This window comes from Lissotriton vulgaris, chromosome 5 (assembly GCF_964263255.1).
Source record: "Lissotriton vulgaris chromosome 5, aLisVul1.2, whole genome shotgun sequence".
Taxonomy (NCBI): domain Eukaryota; kingdom Metazoa; phylum Chordata; class Amphibia; order Caudata; family Salamandridae; genus Lissotriton; species Lissotriton vulgaris.
The window spans coordinates 1,124,322,089-1,124,343,111 of NC_141693.1; the positions used below are offsets into that span (position 1 = coordinate 1,124,322,089).

Sequence of the window (21,023 nt, forward strand, 5' to 3'; positions counted from 1 at the left end):
TTTGAATAGGATTACTCTGAGTCATTTTGGGATTGCTTTTATAGGAAGAAATGTTTAGCTTAAATAATGTTAGCTTTGTCCATATTCAAAACAGGTGGCTGATTAACTGTGAATTGTTTATTCTTGATAGGAACTTAGGGATTTAGTTTTCCTCAACTTGGAATTAATTGATATATTTTTTTGTGAACCACAGTCAGAACGATTGATTTCTGGGAGCATGGGCATGTTTGTTTAGTACATTTTGGATTTTCTCTTATGTTGTACCCTTCTCCTGGGATTTGATTTCAGTGATTTGCTGGGGTTTGTTGAGATGCAATCCAAAAAATTCCCTGTACCCAGGACTCAAGTTAGCAATTATCTAACGGGCATGAGAACATTCTCCACTAGAATTTTCTATAGTAAAATTCTGAATATACCTCTTTGTGATTCTGTGTTTAGGTATTTATTGTCTCTAATGCCCCACTGTCCTAAACAAACACTTGGTTTGTGAATACTAATAAAAAAGGGGGGTTCACTGTATTTTCAACTCGGCGCAACCTATAATGTCAGCCCTAAATAGGACCATACATACACCCACACATACAAAATTAATACAGAAAAAATGTGTGGCGGAGAGGAAGGTACCTCACGGGCGAACACCCTCGGGGCAATTTGGTCAGATGTTTACCAAATACTTTGCCCCTTTCTCATCATAGGTGGCCATTCCTTTTCCAGAATTTGTGAAAAAGTGAAGAAAAAGGATTAAAGAAAAGGTGCAGAGCAAGGAGCTTAGAGCATGGCTCCTAACAAAAACAAAGCAGAGTGAAAGTAAAATCAACCGTCAAACCTCCTGAACCACTTTATTACTAACTGAGGTATAGACTGCTGAGTTAAAAAGGCTGGTAGCTTATTGTCGCATACCACTACCTGCAACCAACATGTTTCACTGCCCAATAGATATTATGGCAGATTCATCAGGGTTAACACTCTGTTGCTGCACCCACTTCAGACATCTTTAAAACAGGAAGCCTGGATCAGCTATGCTCAATCGTACCAGCTGAAAAGGCAATTCTCCGCCTTACTGTCGGTTGTAGTATCAACCGTACAGCCTTTGTTTAGGAGCGTTAAATCATCCCAGGAACCTTTTCTTTAATCCTTTTTAGGTTTCGCCTGGGGCACGGAGCGTTAGCTCCGCCCCCAGAGAAATCTTATGTCTCTTACAGTGTACTCTTAGTCCCGCCCTCTGTTCCATTGGCTAGCTTCATAAATGGAGGCTAGCCATTGGAACTAAGATCTGTCCGTCAAGGCCGGACCAGATTCGGGGGCGTTCCCGAGATTTTTTCCCTCTCCACCCACTTCTGTTCGTCATCACGGTGGTGGGTGTGTGTTATTTTTTTTTTTCGAGTGGGCCTGTTTTGTTCCTTTTCAAAGTGTCTGTTGTTGGAGTTGGCTGCAAGATTCGAGTTCCCACGAGGCGATCAGGTAAGCATTTTGTTTATAAATGTGCGCGCACCGTGATCCTCCCCCCCCCCCCCCCTCCCGCTGTCCTGTGCCCGTTCCTGCCACTCTCCCTCCCTGTGCTCGTGGTGCTTGTTTTGGAGTTGGCTGCAAGATTCGAGTTCCCACGAGGCAATCAGGTAAGGAGCATTTTGTTTATAAATGTTTTCTTACTTTGTAAGTTTACGTATTTTGACGTTTTGGCTCTTAATGTCTTTTTCTCTGTTTCCTTTTTATTTTTATTCCGTTCCCGACTCCCCCCTCCCCCCCCCCCCCCGCCCCGCTGTCCGTTCCCGCCCCCCCTCCCGCTGTCAGTCTAACCCAGGGGTCTTCAATCTGTGGGGCGCGACCCCCAGGGGGGTCGTGGAGTCCTGGGAAGGGGGTCGCAGAGTGTCAGTTTGCCTTAGATGGCGTGGGGCTGATTGAGGGTGCTCATGGCGGAGGCCTAATTCACACCGAGGGGTGAAAAACAACAAAGCCTCATTAACCAGTAAAAGGTCTTTTAAAGACGTGTGAAGTACTGGGGAGCGGCTTTGTGTGTGTCCCTGAAGGTGTTGCCCGGCTTATATACAGGAGGAGAGGAAGGGATGGGGGCAGGGGAGGGTGGCTGGGGGAGCCCTTTGATTTCAATGGGCGTTGCGCGCCTGGAGCTGTGGGTCCAGCCTGTAAAGCTTAAAGCACGAACCCTCATACCTGGCGACTGGCAGGAGAAATGTGCCTTAGAGTCTGTTCTTCAGGTGAGATGTTGTTACAGCCTGTCCGCCCCCAGCAGGAGGCACAGAGATGCCCTCCCATGAGAGAGGAAGAAGACGCAGAGAGATACTGACCCCCCTCCCCTACCCCCCCATGAGACAGGCACAGAAAAGGTAGGTGGATGAATGGATGAAAGGGTGGATGGATGTATGGATGGATAAAAGGTTGCATGGATAATGATGGATGGATGTGTGAAAAGGTGGGTGGATGAATGGTGGATGGATGGATGAAAGGGTGGGTGTATGAAGGATGGATGTATGGATGGATAAAAGGTTGCATGGATCATGATGGATGGATGTGTGAAAAGGTGGGTGAATGAATGATGGGTGAATAAATGGATGAAACGATGGATGGATGAAGGGTGAATGTATGGATGTAAGGATGAAAGGGTGGCTGGATGAAGAATGGATGGATGTGTGAAAAGGTGGCTGGATGAATGATGGGTGAATAAATGGATGAAATGATGGATGAATGAAGGGTGAATGTATGGATGTAAGGATGAAAGGGTGGCTGGATGAAGGATGGATGGATATGTGAAAAGATCGGTGGATGAATGATGAGTGGATGGATGGATGGATGGATGAAAGGGTGGATGGATGGATTGATGGATGGATGGATGAAAGGGTGGGTGGATGAAGGATGGATGTATGGATGAAAGGGTGGAAGGATGAAGGATGGATGTATGGATGGAAGGATGAAAGGATGGATGGATGAAGGATGGATGTATGGATGGAAGGAAGGGTGAAAGGGTAGATGGATGTATGGATGAAAGGGTGGATGGATGAAGGATGTATGTATGGATGGAAGGATGAAAGAGTGGATGGATGAAGGATGGATGTATGGATGGATAAAAGGTTGTATGGATGAATGATTGATGGATGTGTGAAAAGGTGGATGGATGAATGATGGATGGATGGATGGAAGGGTGGATGGGTAAACGATGGATGTAAGGATGAAAGGGTGGCTGGATGAAGGGTGGATGTATGTATGGATGGAAGGATGAAAGGGTGGATGGATGAAGGATGGATGTATGGATGGAAGGGTGAAAGGGTGGATGGATGTATGGATGAAAGGGTGGATGGATGAAGGATGGATGTATGGATGGAAGGATGAAAAGGTGGATGGATGAAGGACGGATGTATGGATGGATAAAAGGTTGTATGGATGAATGATTTATGGATGTGTGAAAAGGTGGATGGATGAATGATGGATGGATGGATGGAAGGGTGGATGGGTAAACGATGGATGTAAGGATGAAAGGGTGGCTGGATGAAGGGTGGATGTATGTATGGATGGAAGGATGAAAGGGTGGATGGATAAAGGATGGATGGATGGAAGGATGAAAGGGTGGATAAATGAAGGATGGATGGATGGATGTGTGAAAGTGTGGGTGGATGAATGTTGGATGAATGTGATGAGGTCTAACAGGCGCATTTATGGTTGTCGATAGTTGTTGATGATGAGGAGTACCAGTTTCTAGAAACTTTTGTTGCAAGGGGGTCCTTAAGCCTAAAAAGGTTTTACAAGGGGGTCTCGGCATCAAAAAGTTTGAATACCTCTGGTCTAACCGTTCCTGCCCCCCCCACCCCCACCCCCAGACTACGTGGAGCAGAAATGACGGAGGGGGAGCTGAAGAGCGAGGGGGTTGTTCCGGGTCGAGGGTGCTATCCCTTCCGGCAGAGCAGAGGGTGTTACCAGGTTTCCGACACATATAGCAACAACATGCAGTTGCTGGTGTCAGTGAGCCTGAGCACAGTGACATTTAAAAGACCACAGCTTACAAAGATTGAATCCCCACAGTTGAACATATAAAACTACTATTACAGTTAATCAATCTGTTCGGGTCGAGGGTGCTATCACTTCCGGCAGAGCAGAGGGTGGGACCAGGTTTCTTTCACGGGCCGGGTATTTTAGCTCTCCTTATCCAATCGCAGAGCCAGCCGTTCAGTGGGATCGTAACTTGGTCTGTCAATCATCAGTACTAGCCATCTAACAGCTGTGCCGTGCTTTCAGTTTCATTTGGGGGCGAAAAGGAAGGCAACCGTAATCGGGTTTCAAAGGTGGTCCGATGGCAAGTGGGAGGTAAGGACCGCGCGCGGGGACACCTTCTTTCTCATTCGGGAGAGTTGTAACTCCCAGAAGGCACTTAGTTTTTACAGGTACGCTCCAACACATATAGCAACAACATGCAGTTGTAGGTGTACACTAAATTGGAGAGCGTGGCTTCATTTAATGTTCAATTGTGACAGTAAGCCTTTTGCAGCTTTCTACTTCAGTTCGACTGGTGTAATGATTATCCAGTGCAAAGCTCTCAAGTTTCCATTGTCTAGTCTGTCTATCCCTGAGCAGTTGAGGCAGTTCAACTTTTTGCTTGGTAAAACACAGAAAGAATACAATTTAAGTTTTCAATGCATTTCTTGAAACAATCGTAGTCTTGCATAGAACGAATGTGGTGCGATTATTAGGCAGATAAAACAGAGAAAAGTAACCAGCACTGTGAACCAGGTGAAAAGAATAAACAGTCCAACTGTGACAGTCTTATTTCTATATATTTATATTCCTACCTAACGCTACCCCTTTTCTGAGAGCAGAGTGGGTGTATCCTCTGGCTGATCTCTTGGGATAGCCTGAGACGCCATACCTGAGTGAATTGGTTTGGAGTTTGATTGGCAATCCCTCGCTGCAGGATCAGCATGGAACACAGCTTTCATCCCAGAACCGTTGTGACTGGAGATCACCCACTGACCTACTAAGGGACTAGGCACTGTTTATGTAATAAAACCACTGTGTTAGTGGTACAGCTCTGATGTAGTGGTGTGTCTTGATGTTAGAACCTGTCTCTGAGTGGACAAAGCATGTACTAGGATATCTCGATCCATGTTCCTAGCCTTGAATGAAGAGTACGGATTGTGTAGCAGAAAAGGCTTTCTAAAAACAAGCAGCATTATTTAGAATCATATCAGGAAATTAAAATATGTAAATAGTAACAGGACTAAAACAAAGTCTGCTAAAATGTAAATCTAGAAGGAGAGTGTGGTGGGGCAAAAGGGCTTCACCGCACCCTCTCCTTGGCTGTGAAAAGACTCAGCTTCTACAAAAACTATTCTAAAATAAAGCCTACATTTAATAATAGATACTTTCACAACCCAAGCAAACTTAGAGACGTACATTTTAATGGGTCATACTAGTAATCTTCCGTGAGGAAGTTCGTGCGGCCGCGGAGATTGTGTCGCACAAAGCCATCCCCTGAGGTATTCGGATGCTCGTGAAAAGTCGAAACCTGTCTTCCATGTACTTCTTTGGGCTCATAAATGAATTTGCGTGTGGCCGGACAGCCCATGTGTCTGCGGTCTTTACTGTAACCTTCTCGCCCCCACCTCTCGCGGTATTTATGAGGGGCCAGTGTGCCTGCAGGCCCGGGGGCAGTCATGCTGTGTTTGATTGTGTGAGTGGACGGTAACCATCACAATCCAGCATTTGTGTCTGGGTTGTGAAAAGCCTCGCACCTGAGGTGATTTACAGAGAACAGAATAAACAGTACACAAAACCCCCGCCTTCCCAAAAAAAACAGATTATATATTTATAACCTTCCAAACGGACAAGGGCAAAAGTGGGCCCTGAAGGCTGCGCAGAGGGGACCCTTTTATGTTTGTTCATGCCTATTTTGTTTATAAAGCGCACACTGCCTATCCCAATTGTTTCCAGAAGCTCACTGGCCCTCTTGTTTTTTCGAGAAAGAAACGGAGTGGTTTACCTGGTGCTCGGAGTAGTGGAATTACTAGCTGCGCGCAGTCAATGTTGAATGGCCGCTGCTTATCTCCATCTAAGTTTCCACATTACGTATTACATATTATTTTCTTGACGCGTGATCACCATTCCACTGATGTGCATCATTTTAAGGCACCAGTTGTCATCTATTGGTCACATGGTATAATTCTGGCCGTGTTACAATAAATTACGTTGCAATTTGTCTTTTTTACAACACCCACCTCGGACAATTCTCTTATGTTTAATCAGAGTTTAACATTGAGGTCTAACGGCCTTCTTGTACACAGCTGCCGTGCTCATTGGCTGGAATGTAATATCATAAAGTGCTTTAGTGTCGAAAATTAGAGTGGCTGTACAGTCAAGGAATGCTTTAGAGATGCAAGAACTCTGGTACAGAATGAGATAAAGTCGGGGCTTTAAATGGGTTGACGACCCAAATGTCTCAGACCTGGCAGTAATTACAAACTTGACCCTTAAATGGACCCCTAGCCGACCCTATATTCATGCCTTTAGTTTACAGGGGAAAACACTGATCAATTTCTGAACAATGAGTGTAAATCCTGTTAAGGTAATTCATGCAAGAGATGCAGTTCATTTGAACATTTCATATTTTGTATTTAATCCTGCATCCTTTTAAGAGTGTTTGCTGTATTCGGAATATGTTTCTGTTATTTTTCTCATGCAGCTTATTGCTCTTATATAGTGTGTACTGTGAATTACGCTGCCTCTAGGTGTATGTGTGAGCTCAGGTTGTGAGTGGGTGGTTATAATGGGCAACGATGAGAGGAGGATGAAGGTAGTGAAGGTTTCTCACAGTACCTGTTGATGTGCGATATGTTTGGATGCAGTAACAGAAAACTCACAGAGTGGCACACAATTATAAATACAGGATTTTAGTTCACCTGTTTTAAGCCATGCCTTTATATATGTTAGCTATGCTTCTTGGACAGAGTTCTAGTTTTGCTTCTTAGGCCACACCCCTTTCAAAGCCCTGGACATCACCTGAAGGCTTCACATTTTGGTGAACGAGCTGAGGGTCTGCCTGATGTTAAGAAGCCCGACTGGTGAGAGATAGAAGGGGTGTTACTGCCCCTGCAGGTGAATAGACTGTCCAGGGCAAGACGACCAGATTGTCTCCAACGTGAGCAGTACCCACAGAAAGCAGACTGCATTTGAGAACTGTGCCTTGCTTAACTAGGACAACAGAACGAAAATGCCAATACTGATACTCTGTTCTAAGACACTCAATTCTCAACCAAAAGAAGACTCCTGATCAAAATTGGGAAATGCTATTCAATAGCTATTTTTTATTTTGCAAAACGAATTTTTTAAAGTGTATTTATTTTAACTTTCAACTCATATTGTCCAGGAGCATCCAAAATGGATTCATTCCACTGGCTTCATTATTTATACTTACACACAGATATAGAGCTTTGTTACCATACAGTTATCACACACACATACCACACCACCCCCTAGAGGGGTCAGTAGATTACGCTCTCGGTGAGACAGAGAAAAAGATCTGGCCAGACTATAATCCTAAAACACAGCACTCTGCCATCACAGTTATACGTGATGCACCTATGACAGGGCCTGTAGTTCATCTTGAGGGCACAATTGTTGCGCCTCTCTAGGTCACAAGACTGGTCCGGCGCCTCACATTGTCAACACTGGATTAGTGTACTCAGGGCTGGGGTGTTCACAAGTTCACCATGCAAAGGCCATTTGGTCTGCATCTGTCCATTATGTCTTTACCTCATTGGCTCACGATTGCCCACTGCATTTTCCATAAGGCTCTTTACCTGGTCCAAAGCACCGTCCAACCAAAACACCTCTCTGCTTATGTCAGCTCTTTCATCCCTGCATACCTGCCTAAGCCATTTGTTTAGTTTCTCAATATTTGCTCAAATTCCCTGCTATGCAGAAAGGTCAGATTGCCATACAGTTGTTTGCTTACAAGACCTTCATTGGTCCTGGCATCATATACTGCCAGCTGGTTCTGCTGACCTTCAAAGGTAACACAAGGTACGGGGTCCAACTGACCGGATACATTGGGCAATATGAGTTGCTTTTAAAATTTATAATCCCAGCCAAACAAATCAGAGAACCATGTTGCAGGCAGCGGAATCCCAGAGAGAAAGGAATATTTTATTTTTTGTATTTTACTTTTAGTTCCCTGCCCCCTCGCCGTGCTTGCTCTCCTGAGTGTGTGTGTGGCTCTGGGTGGGTGGGTGGTTGTGTGTGTGTGTGGCTCTGGGTGGGTGGGTGGGTGTGTGTGTGTGTGTGTGGCTCTGGGTGGGTGGGTGTGTGTGTGTGGCTCTGGGTGGGTGTGTGTGGCTCTGGGTGGGTGGGTGGGTGGATGTGGCTCTGGGTGGGTGGGTGTGTGTGGCTCTGTGTGGGTGGGTGGGTGTGGCTCTTTGTGGCTCTGGGTGGGTGGGTGTGTGTGTGGCTCTGGGTGGGTGTGTGTGTGGCTCTGGGTGGGTGTGTGTGTGTGGCTCTGGGTGGGTGTGTGTGGCTCTGGGTGTGTGTGTGTGGCTCTGGGTGTGTGTGTGTGGCTCTGGGTGTGTGTGTGTGGCTGGCTCTGGGTGTGTGTGGCTGGCTCTGGGTGTATGTGGTAGTAATTGCTGTCTGCTGAGCTCGTCCGCAGGGTACAATAGGTCTCACATTTGCAAGAGATTAAGCTAATGGCAATGTAAATGACAATGCCATTTATTTATCTGTTTTCAAAACCAACACATAAATACAAATTTTGTCATTTGCAATGCCAATAGCTCTAAATTTTCCAAAGGCAAAACCATTGCATTGTAAATGCTTGTTCTTCACTTGTTCACAAATTCTGGAAAAGGAATGGCCACCTATGATGAGAAAGGGGCAAAGTATTTGGTAAACATCTGACTAAATTGCCCCGAGGGTGTTCGCCCGTGAGGTGCCTTCCTCTCCGCCACACATTTTTTCTGTATTAATTTTGTATGTGTGGGTGTATGTATGGTCCTATTTAGGGCTGACATTATAGGTTGCGCTGAGTTGAATATACAGTGAACCCCCCCCTTTTTTATTAGTATTCACAAACCAAGTGTTTGTTTAGGACAATGGGGCATTAGAGACAATAAATACCTAAACACAGAATCACGAAGAGGTATATCCAGAATTTTACTATAGAAAATTCTAGTGGAGAATGTTCTCATGCCCGTTAGATAATTGCTAACTTGAGTCCTGGGTACAGGGAATTTTTTGGATTGCATTTCATTGAGTGGAGGGCTTTCCCTAACAGTACCCATTTTTCCCTCTAAGCTCCCCTTGCTGTTATATGGGGTTTGTTGAGAGCCATATCGAGGCTTCATAAGTATGTTTTTAAGGGACTTAAATATCTGGAGTTATAAAAAAATAGTTTGGCTAGTGTAATTCCATGATAAATGATGGAAGACAATGGTTGCTGTTCCAAAGTTTTGTGGGGAGGAGGTGGGGTGGCAGGGAACTAGTCTGAGTATTGAGGATACGTTGATTAGCCAGAGATGATGAGGTTACATATTTTCTACGTTTGTGGGGTGAAACAACGAACTGGTGAAGATCAAAATATTTCTTAAGACTAGTTAGCTTACAAACGACCTTGTTTATATGGGTTACCCATTCAGTGTTGATGTAATTTAGTAGCAGAGCATTAGTATTTCTGTGAAATATTGAGTGAGGTAGTCAAGTTAGCTCTGATGTTTGGTGGATGGTTAACATGCCAGAAATTTTGATTTTAGTTTTTTATTGGAAGTTTATTTGTGATCCACATTTTTAAAAGATATCGGAATAGACTCTTTTAATACACGGTGAGATGTTGTGGTAGATCACAGCTAGCCTCCAACAGTTTGGTTCCATCCCTGCAAATGTTGACATGGTGGGAATAATTAGTTGATCACAGACTTGTACGAGTCTTTCATCCAGGATTTTGTGATGCATACAAGGGTGAGGTCATGGACGTATAGTAAGTTGGTGACTTTGTGGTCGGCATTTGTAGATCTGGTATTATGGAGATGCTGTTGAGGAGTGAGGGGAATGGACATGCCCTTGGAAAAAGAATATGTATCAAAGCAGATGTAAGTGATATGTTGTTTGGGGGTCTGGTATTTGATTGTTTTTTTGGAAGACAAGTTATTTGCCATTGGGAAAGGTTGTTGACAGTTAATGAGTCTCACTTTGACTGTGAGGGAGATGGAAGTTTGATGCAAGAGAGGAGTCTAACATGCACATGTGGTCATTCAGGTAAAGCTTCAAAAGCGAGAGTAGAGAGCCAATAAAGTTATTTTCTGAATGAATAATCAAAAGGGATGATACTAAGAACTCTTTATATCAAATACTTCATCAGGGTATTGATCTGTGTAGATTTTGAAATAACCTTTTAAATCATTGATGAAATCTAAGGTAGTTTGACACCTACAGAATTCCAGCAGGGAGAAGGAGGAGAATTGTTGGCAATTTCTGAAAGCTTCATAATATGCTCCAGCCCTTGAAGTGTCCAGTTTTAGAAGGAGGGACTAATATTTCTAAGATGACCTCTTCAGATTTGCTGTTTGGCACACATTGTGTTGTATGCTTTGTTGGTAGACTAGAGGGATGGCAGTGCAGCAAACCACACAGGGTAAGTACACTCAACATTCTACTCAGATGCCTCATTACAAGTTAGGAAGACGTATGTATGAAGGTACTGTGTAGGTAAAACTAATGATTCTAACCGGTATCGTGCCACATATTTCTACCCATTATAATCTCCACGGAATGAAGAATAACTGTGCAGACCAAGATTTACCAGGGAAAATTTCCAATTCTCTGGGGGGTTAATATACATATTTACCATCTGCTCTGAACAGGTGATAACTGTGTGTGAGGGGCCTGGTCGTGTGGGATTGGGAGAGGGAAGCATAGTTGTTGCCTGTCAGGGTGGAGCATTTGTTTCTCCGTGAGTACAATGGAAGGTAGTAGGGTGCGGGCTGGTAACAAGGCCAAGCTGTAATGAAGCTCATTGGCAGGACAGTTTTTCTGGAAGGATTTACATACCAGTAAAATAAAATAGGGTGAACGCCAGCCCACTCTTGTAATTGAGTGGAGATGAATTCCACCTGGGTATTCCACTCACCTTGTTACCCGGGCTGTAGTGGACACCTGGGCCAGATGTAAAAGTCATTGCACTTGGGGATATTTCCAGCAAAATGCATTGGCCGGACAAAAAGGATTTGCATTCTTAAATCTGGTTGGTCTATGAAGTGATGGAAAGTGCAGAGTTAGGTACTGATGGGGGAAAACATATTGTGTGAACTCACTGTAGTAAGGGGCCTTCTGCACTTTCACAGCTTCTAAATGACTGTCCTATGTGATCAACAGCAATTTGGAGACCTTGCAACCAGCAGTTTGCCTGACGTCAAGGGGCAACATTTTTGGTGGAACGTCAGTGTGTTTATTTCAGCAAATTTCCACCTCTGAGTTCCAGACTTGTATTACATGTCTATTAAGTATATATTCCAATACTCCTACTGGGTTAATTCAGCAGAATTCGGTTGGCTTTACAGGGATCGTTTTGCGCCTGCTGCTGAACATGCCCTTCAACCTAGCACCACCCTCCAGCCTACAATTTTGAATCCTTGTACCTTTGTATCAAGTAGCCATTTGTTTGACTGGCAACTCACTCTGCACAAAGTCTCACCAAATAAACAAGAACGGTACCTTTTTTTCATCACATCTTTGCCTGAATGTTGTCATTTCATTTTAGCTCTAATGTGGTATCAGCCTGACCTTCCTTAGTGTGCTCTGTTGTATCAGCAGACCATAAGAGTTTCTCCATCGCTAGATTATTTACCCTATTTTTTCTGTTTGTGGCTTTGGGGGACTAGGAAGGCCTCAGTGACATGTGCTATGGGGCAGTAGGAAACAGTACATCTGCCACCCATGTTTCTTTTTGTGTTTATCGTTCACTTATGTTAGTGAGGAGCCTTGGTGAAGCGCCAATCTTGCACACAACTCAGTACACAGCGCACAAACTCCTGTTCCTGGCTCACAAACCTTTTGTCTTCCATGCTAATGCCCTAAATGATGGCGAGAGCTACTTCCAGCACCTGTCGTCTATCAGTACCTAGTCCCCCTTCCTTTGTGTTTTGGGTTTATTCTGGCCCTACACAGGACATGAGAAGGAACAGATGCCAGGGTTTCATCATGTAACCAGTCATGTTATATGCTACTGTTGGGGGTTCCCTGGGACTGTATCAGTGTGCTTATCTCAGGGACTCGCGTATTGGTTCTGCTGCATGCTTGTTATCAATCCCATGTCTCTGAGCACTCTAACATGAAGCAAATCCCCGTGCTTTTCAGACTAAAAGCACCCTGCTCTACTGTAGTTCCGTATGCTTACATGGAGTGCCCCTCTGTAGCTCGGTTTAGGTTTCATGTTTTTGGGTAGTGACAGTGGTGTTACCTTTTAGAATGTCTACTGAACTACTGTTGAGTCTGCGTTGTTTGTTCCCTCTGCATTGTACCCGACTCCATGGGTTTTGTAGGCAGATGTTTCATTGTACCCCTTAAAACTGTGTTTGCCTCAAATCACCAAGCTACATTGGTGCTCTTTTCTATCTTTCTGGTCTTTGCCTTCTGATTGGCAATAGCTGACTGAGTTCGTGAGCGAATTACTCTAGCTCTGAGATTTACTTCATTTTTCGGCTTACTCTGGTAGTGCCCCTTGTGTTCGCTCCAAATGTTTGTTCTTTGCTCGATCTCCGATCTTATTTTCTGATCCTGTCAAATCCTGCCCAACTAATCTTCACATGACCACATCTTCAAATGTCTTTGTCTTTCAACAACATTTCACTCTTCAGTTCCCTGAGGCCTTTGACTCTCCCGTTTCCATTCCTCTGTCCTGCAGTGACATAGATCCATTTCACTATTTGCGAAGACTTTTAAGTGGTTTGTGACATGATAATGGTTAAAAAATGACACCGGTATTTATGGATTGATTTTTGTTTTCAGATTTCAAACGAAAGTGTCTTTATTTGTATTCTAACCAATTTCAGACCTTTTCTTAATTTCACTGCTCTTGCCTGTTGATTGATTTAGTGTGAACTTTGCTGTTGTGCTCTTCGTACATGAAAACCAGCATTGGCAAAGCCAATAAGTCTTGGCAGTGCCCGAGCTATTGCCCTTGTCAATGTGCATGTCTTTTAGCCATGGTGTGTAGCAGCAAATCCGCTGTTCAGCATTGCCGTAAGTTACTGAAAGCCCAGAATCACAGGATGTTGAGTCTCTTTGCCCCCCCCCATGTTGAATTTATTGTTCTGCTTCTCGTGACACAAGAAATCGCTATGTCGTGGCCTGGGCTGGCGGCATCATGGTGCTTTTTTCAGTGACTTTTTACCATACTTAACAGAAGATGTGCTGCTAGACAACATGGCTAAAATACATTCACATTCATAAGGCCATTGGCAAGATCTATTGGCTTTGCCAATGCTTATTCAGTGTTGATGGAGTCTTGCAGAACAAATGTGGATGTGATAGTGAGAAACAGTTGGGGAACTTTGAAGTGAAGCGGAGATGTGGCATAACTGGCAGAGTTGCCGACAAGGGAAATGGGGAACCAGGTTCGCATCTCGTGCTCAGCTGAACAATTTGTGATCCCGGGCAAATCGCTTATGCTTCCCCCTCCCTTCAACAATGAATGTGTCATTGGGTAATGCAACTGGTGAGCACTGAAAGCACTCCATTACCATCGGCTGGTGTTAGCACTATGGTGAGATGGATGACTGAACAAGTGCTCCTATACCATTGGATTGTATAAAAAAAAAAAAGTTTTTAAAAAGCAACGAGGGAGGTAGTGGGGGACAGGTCAAGCATGGAAGCAGGAGGGGATGGGGAATTGGGCAAGCAACAACAGGAAAAAAAACCTTAATTGAAGCCGGATCAGCAACAAAAATGAATGTGTCATTGTGTAATGTAACTGGTGAAACCAAAGGGGATGAAGGACGGAGTGTCGAACATTGCAAGCACTCACCCCCAGTCAACTGAGCTGGGTTTAATCCATCATCATTCTTTAGCTCACTCCGCCACCCCCGTTCAGACATGGCCATATGCAAATCAGTCTGACCCTGTGCCTCATGGGAACAGTCAAGCCCGAACTACCAAGCCATGTCTTCCCTGGACCGGAAACAAGCATCCTGGGACCGGTTTCGGGTTCATAACAGTCATCAGCCAGGCTATCTTGAATCTAGTGACAAAGTGAGCAAGGGACCCACGTCTGGGCATACCCTGCCAACTTAGGGCGAACAAAACAAAACCAAAGGCGATGAAGGACGGAAAGTTAAACTTTGCAAGCACCCACCCCCAGTCAACTTTCTGATGTAACTGGTGACCACTTAAAGCGCTCCAATACCATTGCCATTATTTGCACTATGGCAAGACGGACGACAAAGCGATTGCTCCAGATCCATCGGATCATGCAAAAAAATAAACAAGTGCTGTTCATGTTTTAACAACTTTTAAAAAAATGCATTAGTTTATGTACACATGCATGCAGTTTAGTGGTATGTGTGTATGTGTACAAGGGAGACAGCCTGAAAGCACAAGAACTCCGATGGAGTGCGTGGAAACAAAGAAAAACATAACTCGGCAAACCAGAGCAGTGTAAGGTGACATGTACTTGGTCCATGCGCTACGGAAGCGCCAAACACAAGAAGAGGGATGACGCACACATGCCATGATGAATAGCATCAAAGAAAACAAGAGCGAGGCTGAAGTTTACTAAAGGAGATGGGCCGCTTGTAATCCCACAGATAGAAAACAACACGTCTCTTCAGGACAGCGCAATTGCTGTTTAACAAAACATAACAATGAGAAAAAGAAAAGTATACTGAAATGTTTAACTTGGCTGGTCCCGGGGGTGGGGAGGTGTTAAGCATCTCGGAGACTCTGTGGATGTAAATGATCTGGGCCCATATAATTGTCCATGGTGAAAAGATTACAAAAAATTAAAAATATTACTTCCATATTTCAGTGTTAACTGCCAAAACCTACACAAATGAAGCCTTGTCTTGCTTTTTTGATCCATGCTTGTGCCACTGACATGAATCAAAAGTCTGTGAGTATGTGAGTGATTTCTTATTGGCTTCAATGGAAGGAATGGAGATATAGAGTATTAAATGAAGCTAGGGAAGATGCTTAATATTGTCGGTTGCTTGGTGCCTTTGATTGGCATGATTCTGATTAGTTTGGCCTTGCTGCCCCGTATCTGGATTTTTTTTAACTTGGCACTTAGGTAGAGACTTGGAGTTCACATGAAGTTGGGTAGAAATACACTTCATTGGCCGTTTTTTCTCAATCTCTAGGGTCTGGCTTCAAGACTTCAGAAGGAAAGTGTCTTGCTGCTAGAAGATCCAGTCCTGCAGACGACGCTATTTGTGACAGGAAATGGTTGGCACTGGCATCACAGAGGCGGTGATGGGCTTTATAGATATCAAATTAATATTGCCATCGAGGAAAGTTTCAGTTACTCACATGGGTTAAACAGTCAGACCTTCCCAAGGACCTTTATTGCCTCACTCGTTCTGTGTGCCCTCTGCAGATGCTTATATGGTGCCTGCCATCACCAGCTTTCTTTGTTAACATTAGCTAAACACTTGTGCCATTTTTCCATAAATTCCTATCTCTTAAGTAGAACCAGAATGCAGGTGCATTAATGAAATTGAAGTACTAGTGTATATAAAATGGAAAATCATTTCATTAGGCGATGGCTAAGAAAGCGGATTCAATATGAAGGCTAAAGGTTTAATTTGAAATAAACAGCTTCTAAATATCTTTAAATGGTCTGGAATGTAAAATCGTGTGGAGGAAGCAGGTTCATGATACTTACTACCAAGGGTTGCCTCTGGTTTAAGAGAAAATTATATTTTTTAACAAGACCTTCTCAAGGCAAGACCAAAGGAATGCCTTTTCTTTGCCAAAAAAGCAAGTTGATTGCATTGCATTGCATTGATTGCAGCGCCGGGACGCCCCTTGGCTGGGGCAGCCGTGCGCGATACAAATTCCCATAACATTAACATTAACATTGTTATTCTTGAGAGCGCTAATGTGTTCCATAGTGGGTCACATACTGCGGGCTATCTCTGTTCTTTGAAATTCTCATTTGCCTTGCAACAGAATATCAGAAAGAATATCATTCTGTTGAAGTAACTAACACCAGGATACGAGCTCCTTCACAGGCTGCTTATAGCTTGCTCCTCTGGCTGAAGGGAGATCATTTCCCATTTATACTCCTTCTTGAAAGACAGAAAGATTCTAGCGCTGATAGATCGCAGTGAAACAGAAGACAGAACAATGGCCACAGTAAGCTGGATACGCTTTCTATACAGACAGACTCAGACCGGGGATAGTAAGGAACAGTGTCTACTGACTTAAGCAAATTCACCATGCACCCATGTCTTTTTAGGTTTCACCTGCACAGCGCTTGCGCTGTGCTTGAGAAATGTATTGTTTTTAATATAAACTTAAAATGGACTACATCGTGCCTCCCCTCTTTCCTGGCTTCTCATTGGTTCCTGTGCGTGTCAGTTACTTGTCCTCCATTTCAGTTAGCTGTAGCATATTTTCCTGCATTTACCAAGGCTTTTCCTCGTCTGCTTCTCTTATCAATTTCCCGCTGCGGAACTACTGTTAACATCTGCTTTTGTGGAACTATATTTTCATAACGTTTTATCTTTTACTCTGGCAGCATATTTATATAACTATTTATCATTTGAGAGATTAAGTGATTTGCATAGAATCACAGGATCTTGCGCTGCGCCACCGAGACTCGAACCGAGATCCCCAGCTCTCGAGTCAGCAGCTTTGGCCACAGCGCCACATTCTCTCCACTCCTGTATTATCTGTCTGAGATCTATTTCCTTTGATGAAAACAGCTCTTTATTCTTTATATAGGCAAAACTGTTCTCCTTCTGACAACCCACAACCCTCATACAATTTCTCTGTTGTTTACGGTGCTGTATGCATGATTTAGTGGTAATATTAGAGTTGCATGAGCTGGAGAGGGGTATGAATGCTTGCACACAGTTATTCCAAGGCTGTGTAGTGGTTCACCTCAGCAGTTTAAATATCATATATTTGTAGACTATGTACATGGTTCTGTCTCCAAACGTGATATTTAAAAGTACTCGGGATCCCACTGTCGATAATGTTTGTGCGGTGTAAAGGTTAGTGGGGAGCACTGGTGCGCGGGAGGCCAGTTGATGCTTTGAGCTGCGTTTGCAACATTAACTTCATTTTCAGTTGCAAACGTTACCTGAAAACTGTAGAAGGTTACATCTACCTGACCCCTTGAGTGAAGAAAGATTTATGTGAGGATTGAAGTTCCATTTGTGATCATTTTATATTGTATACAGACCTATATCAAGTTTATTCAATATGAATCAATGCGTTTGCTTTTTTTATCAATATTTTAGTATATTGGGTTTCCGTATGTGGGATTTTGTCGTAGTTTATATTGGTCCATTTTCAAAATCTACTTCATTTCCACCAGTTTGAGCGTTTCATAAAAAAAAAAATACATAGTGCCTAATGCCAAATTCTTTAAATGAAAAGTGTGTTTAGTGGCAAAAGGTGTAAAAGGACGTGAAGCTGCTCTAGGGGTACCATGAAAATATTCGTGATCATCTATGTAAAACTGCTTCATTTATTGTTGGAATTGTATTTTTTCGACTTCTACATTGGCAGCACAAATACGTACGATTTATATGCTAATGTGATACTTAAGTGGTTTATTTTTCGACTATTTTTCAGATGAGAAGAAGCAGATGGTTGCACAAGTTGAAAAACAGCTGGAAGAAGCAAGAGAGTTGGTAAGTATTTCATTGTCTTATTTTGTTGACAAGTCACTGTTAAATTCAACACTTAAGACTAGAGCACCTGACCCACTATGTCGTTTTGTTTCTACGCAAGACACACCAACCTGCCTGATTTTTTCCACCTGAGAAGTTGGAAATGTGTATGACATATGTTGTAATGGAAAGAAGCGTTGTCTAGAGTGGAAGTGTATGGTTTAGAAGCGTTGTCTAGAGTGGAAGTGTATGGTTTAGAGAAATGTGATAAAAGTCTTAGGAGGTTTAGCTAGTGATTTTGTCTGGTTTCATACTCAGAATCTCTTGGAGACCACTGACTTGCATGGCCCACTCTGGGATTTTGGGCGAACTCGTTCTCTTCCTGCATCTTTCCTCACCTCAGTTCACTCAGATGTAAACACCGGCACAGGCTAACCTCCATTATTTAGGGCATGTGAATAAAGATTCCAATCTTTTTTAAGCTCGTTACCGTAATGCTCTCTCTGAAACCCTTTAGAAATATGGCTTCAGAATTTGTAAATGATCAGCGGATGTTTTATTTGGTGGTAGGAGATGTGTCCCCTCAGTGGCAGCTTTTATACTTTAGTTTAAGTATCTGACTGTAACCTGGGATTTAAGCCGCTGGAGTGGGGGAGCTGTGTCTGCTTTGATTAGCTTGATTACGTATTTGGAAATGACTCACCCCCTCATTTTCCTGGCTTATCTGACTTGAAAATGTTCAAATGTATGTTAAAAATACAATATGTTGAAGAAAACTAATTATTTAGTCATCTTATTAGTTTACAGCACATGCTGCTTTACATTTCATTTTGACCGAGGCAGAACCAGCACACTTTCCTTTATACTCTTACGAGGGATCAGAAGCGTAACAATTACATTAAGTGCCTTCAAATTAGAACACTCTGTATTAAAGTGCTATTTCAGAACCCACTTGTAATTGTAAACCTCTGTGTCACCTTCAGCTGTCTTTCTTCATCTTCTTTTCTGTGGCTCACGGATCAATGTTATGGAATGGGGCTCTTAATTGTTCCAAATAATCCTTTATACACATTACTCCTTTTCTAGAAATCTTTTATTTTATTCAAAATGTGTGTTTTTTTCATCTTGATATATGAATATTAAAGCCTTTTCTAAAGTTTTGTTTAGAATTAATTTCTTTTGTATCACCTGTTATTGTCTGCTTTATTAAATAATCACAATTACTTTGTAATCAATGAATGCTAATTTCCTCCAGTATTGCCTCCTGCTAGGCAGAAAGTACCCATAAATAAATAGGTTCCATTATGCTTGCATTGCTTCATAGTAATAATTAAGGATGTTGTTGTTAGATAACAAGTGGCTGATACACACTTTGCCTTGCAAGTTTCTTCTTCACTAGGAAAACTAGATTCCTGGTTGGTGATGCTAGTTCACCCATCATGACCTTGTATCACTTAAAACAAGTGCTGATTATGCAATAACTTGCAGTATTTTTAAAATCGGCACAGAAAGACAAAAGTGCTGATCTAGGGTTCTGAGAGCCTTAAGAGATTTGGTCTGGGAAAGTGTGGGCATCACTATTTATCTTTCTACAAGTATATTTATATGAAGCACAAACCTTAGGCCAGGAGGATCTTTTAGACTTGGTGACAGAACAGTAGCGGAGAACAGTTCCGACTGGTTAGGTTTATTGAACATCTACGTTTTATTTTTTGTTCTGACTATGAATTGATTTGCTACGGATTTCAGATGGGGAGCAACAGAGGAGCCTTGGACTGTATAAACAATCTGCCCCCTTCTGGCAGACCTAAATATGTCAATTAAGAACATGTTTCTGGGGTCAGAGTGTAGTTTGTGTGCTAGCAGCTTAAGCCACAATTTATTATCCAAAAAGGTAGGCCCGAAGTAGACTTTTGTTAACGAGTAATGCTTAAAGGTTCGAAAAGAACCATTTTCTCTCATTAAAAGCCATCAAATCTGGTGGATTTAAGCAGATACAGAACCAAACTATATGTAGCAGAGGGATGTCCTTGCTTTAATTATGTTGGAGAGTGATGAGAAAAGTCTAAGTGGGACAGCACAAATGCAATAATGAGCAAGTTTTCATGAGGAAAAACTCTGTTGGCAGTCTTAGTATAGGCACACTTAAAGCTGGGTTATAAAACCATTGAGTAGTCAAAAACCTTGAAAGCAAAAATCATTGGAGATGGGAAGCGGGGTAAGGATAGTGTGAAACTAGTAAAACATATGTTTAGGGAAGGTTAACACACGGGAAGTTTAAGGGTACAATAATAAAAAAACACATATTGATATAAAGTGGAATAAAAAGTCATAATGGCAAAGCAAAAGCTAGCCAAGGGACCTACACAGTACTGAGAAAAAAAGATAACCATCCCAAGTCATACATAAACATGTATCCTCTATGTGCACATTGGAAGAGATGAGGACCAGTAATCACCGTGCCTACCTTCTCTCTAGCCACAGCGACCAACCCAATCCTGTTCTTTGATTAGTGTCAAGTGAGTTGAATAGACCACTTAGTTATGGCCCTGGGATGGATATATCTCAAAATGAACAATGGCATCAGTCATTCATTTTGCCACAGTTACTACATGTTACTATTGTGATTTGTTTATTTTGTATTGATAAAGAACATAGCTGCTACCTGTATGGCCTACTTAAACTGTGTAAGAGCACAGTTTGAGACACTTCCTTGATTTATAATGTTTCCTTATGCAAGTGCCTTCCTACTGAGGAGGTGTAGGCCAAGGTTTACATTGTTAGTTGTAGAGGATTGAGGTTGAAGTGTTCCTGAAGTAGGAGCAGATTTGTGCAGTGTGTGAAGGTCTGATGATTGCTTGATTCATGTCATTGGGTGTAGTGAAGTATGCTCGGTAGGAATAGATTTGAATACGATGTTAAAAGTTTGCCTATGCTCAAAATTCCATTGTACTGATAGTGACCCTTTAATTCTGTTTTGGTTGAAACGCCAACACATTTGAACCCACACATTTATTACCTAATTTCTTCGGACTGTTTTGTGACACAAATGACTAGCCACAAACAAAAGACTTAGCCAGGCTACCCACTATATTATGATTCATACAATCTTAAATGGTGGAACAACAAGTGAGTAGGCTATGCTTTATGTATATTGGTTTTAACCTCGCTCTACATTCCTTTTCTAAGGTAAAGGTA

The 21,023-nt window shown here is 42.8% G+C and overlaps 1 protein-coding gene across 6 annotated transcripts in view; it reads left to right on the top strand.

Moving 5' to 3' along the window:
* The window catches only part of VTI1A (vesicle transport through interaction with t-SNAREs 1A), a 1,083,798-nt gene that overhangs the window by 58,221 nt on the left and 1,004,554 nt on the right, over positions 1 to 21,023 (top strand). For all 6 annotated transcript variants that reach the window (XM_086922795.1, XM_086922792.1, XM_086922791.1 and 3 more), the window contains exon 2: positions 17,788 to 17,846. In XM_086922795.1, coding sequence (XP_086778921.1) covers positions 17,788 to 17,846 — 59 coding nt within the window. The remainder of the gene's footprint in view (positions 1 to 17,787; positions 17,847 to 21,023) is intronic.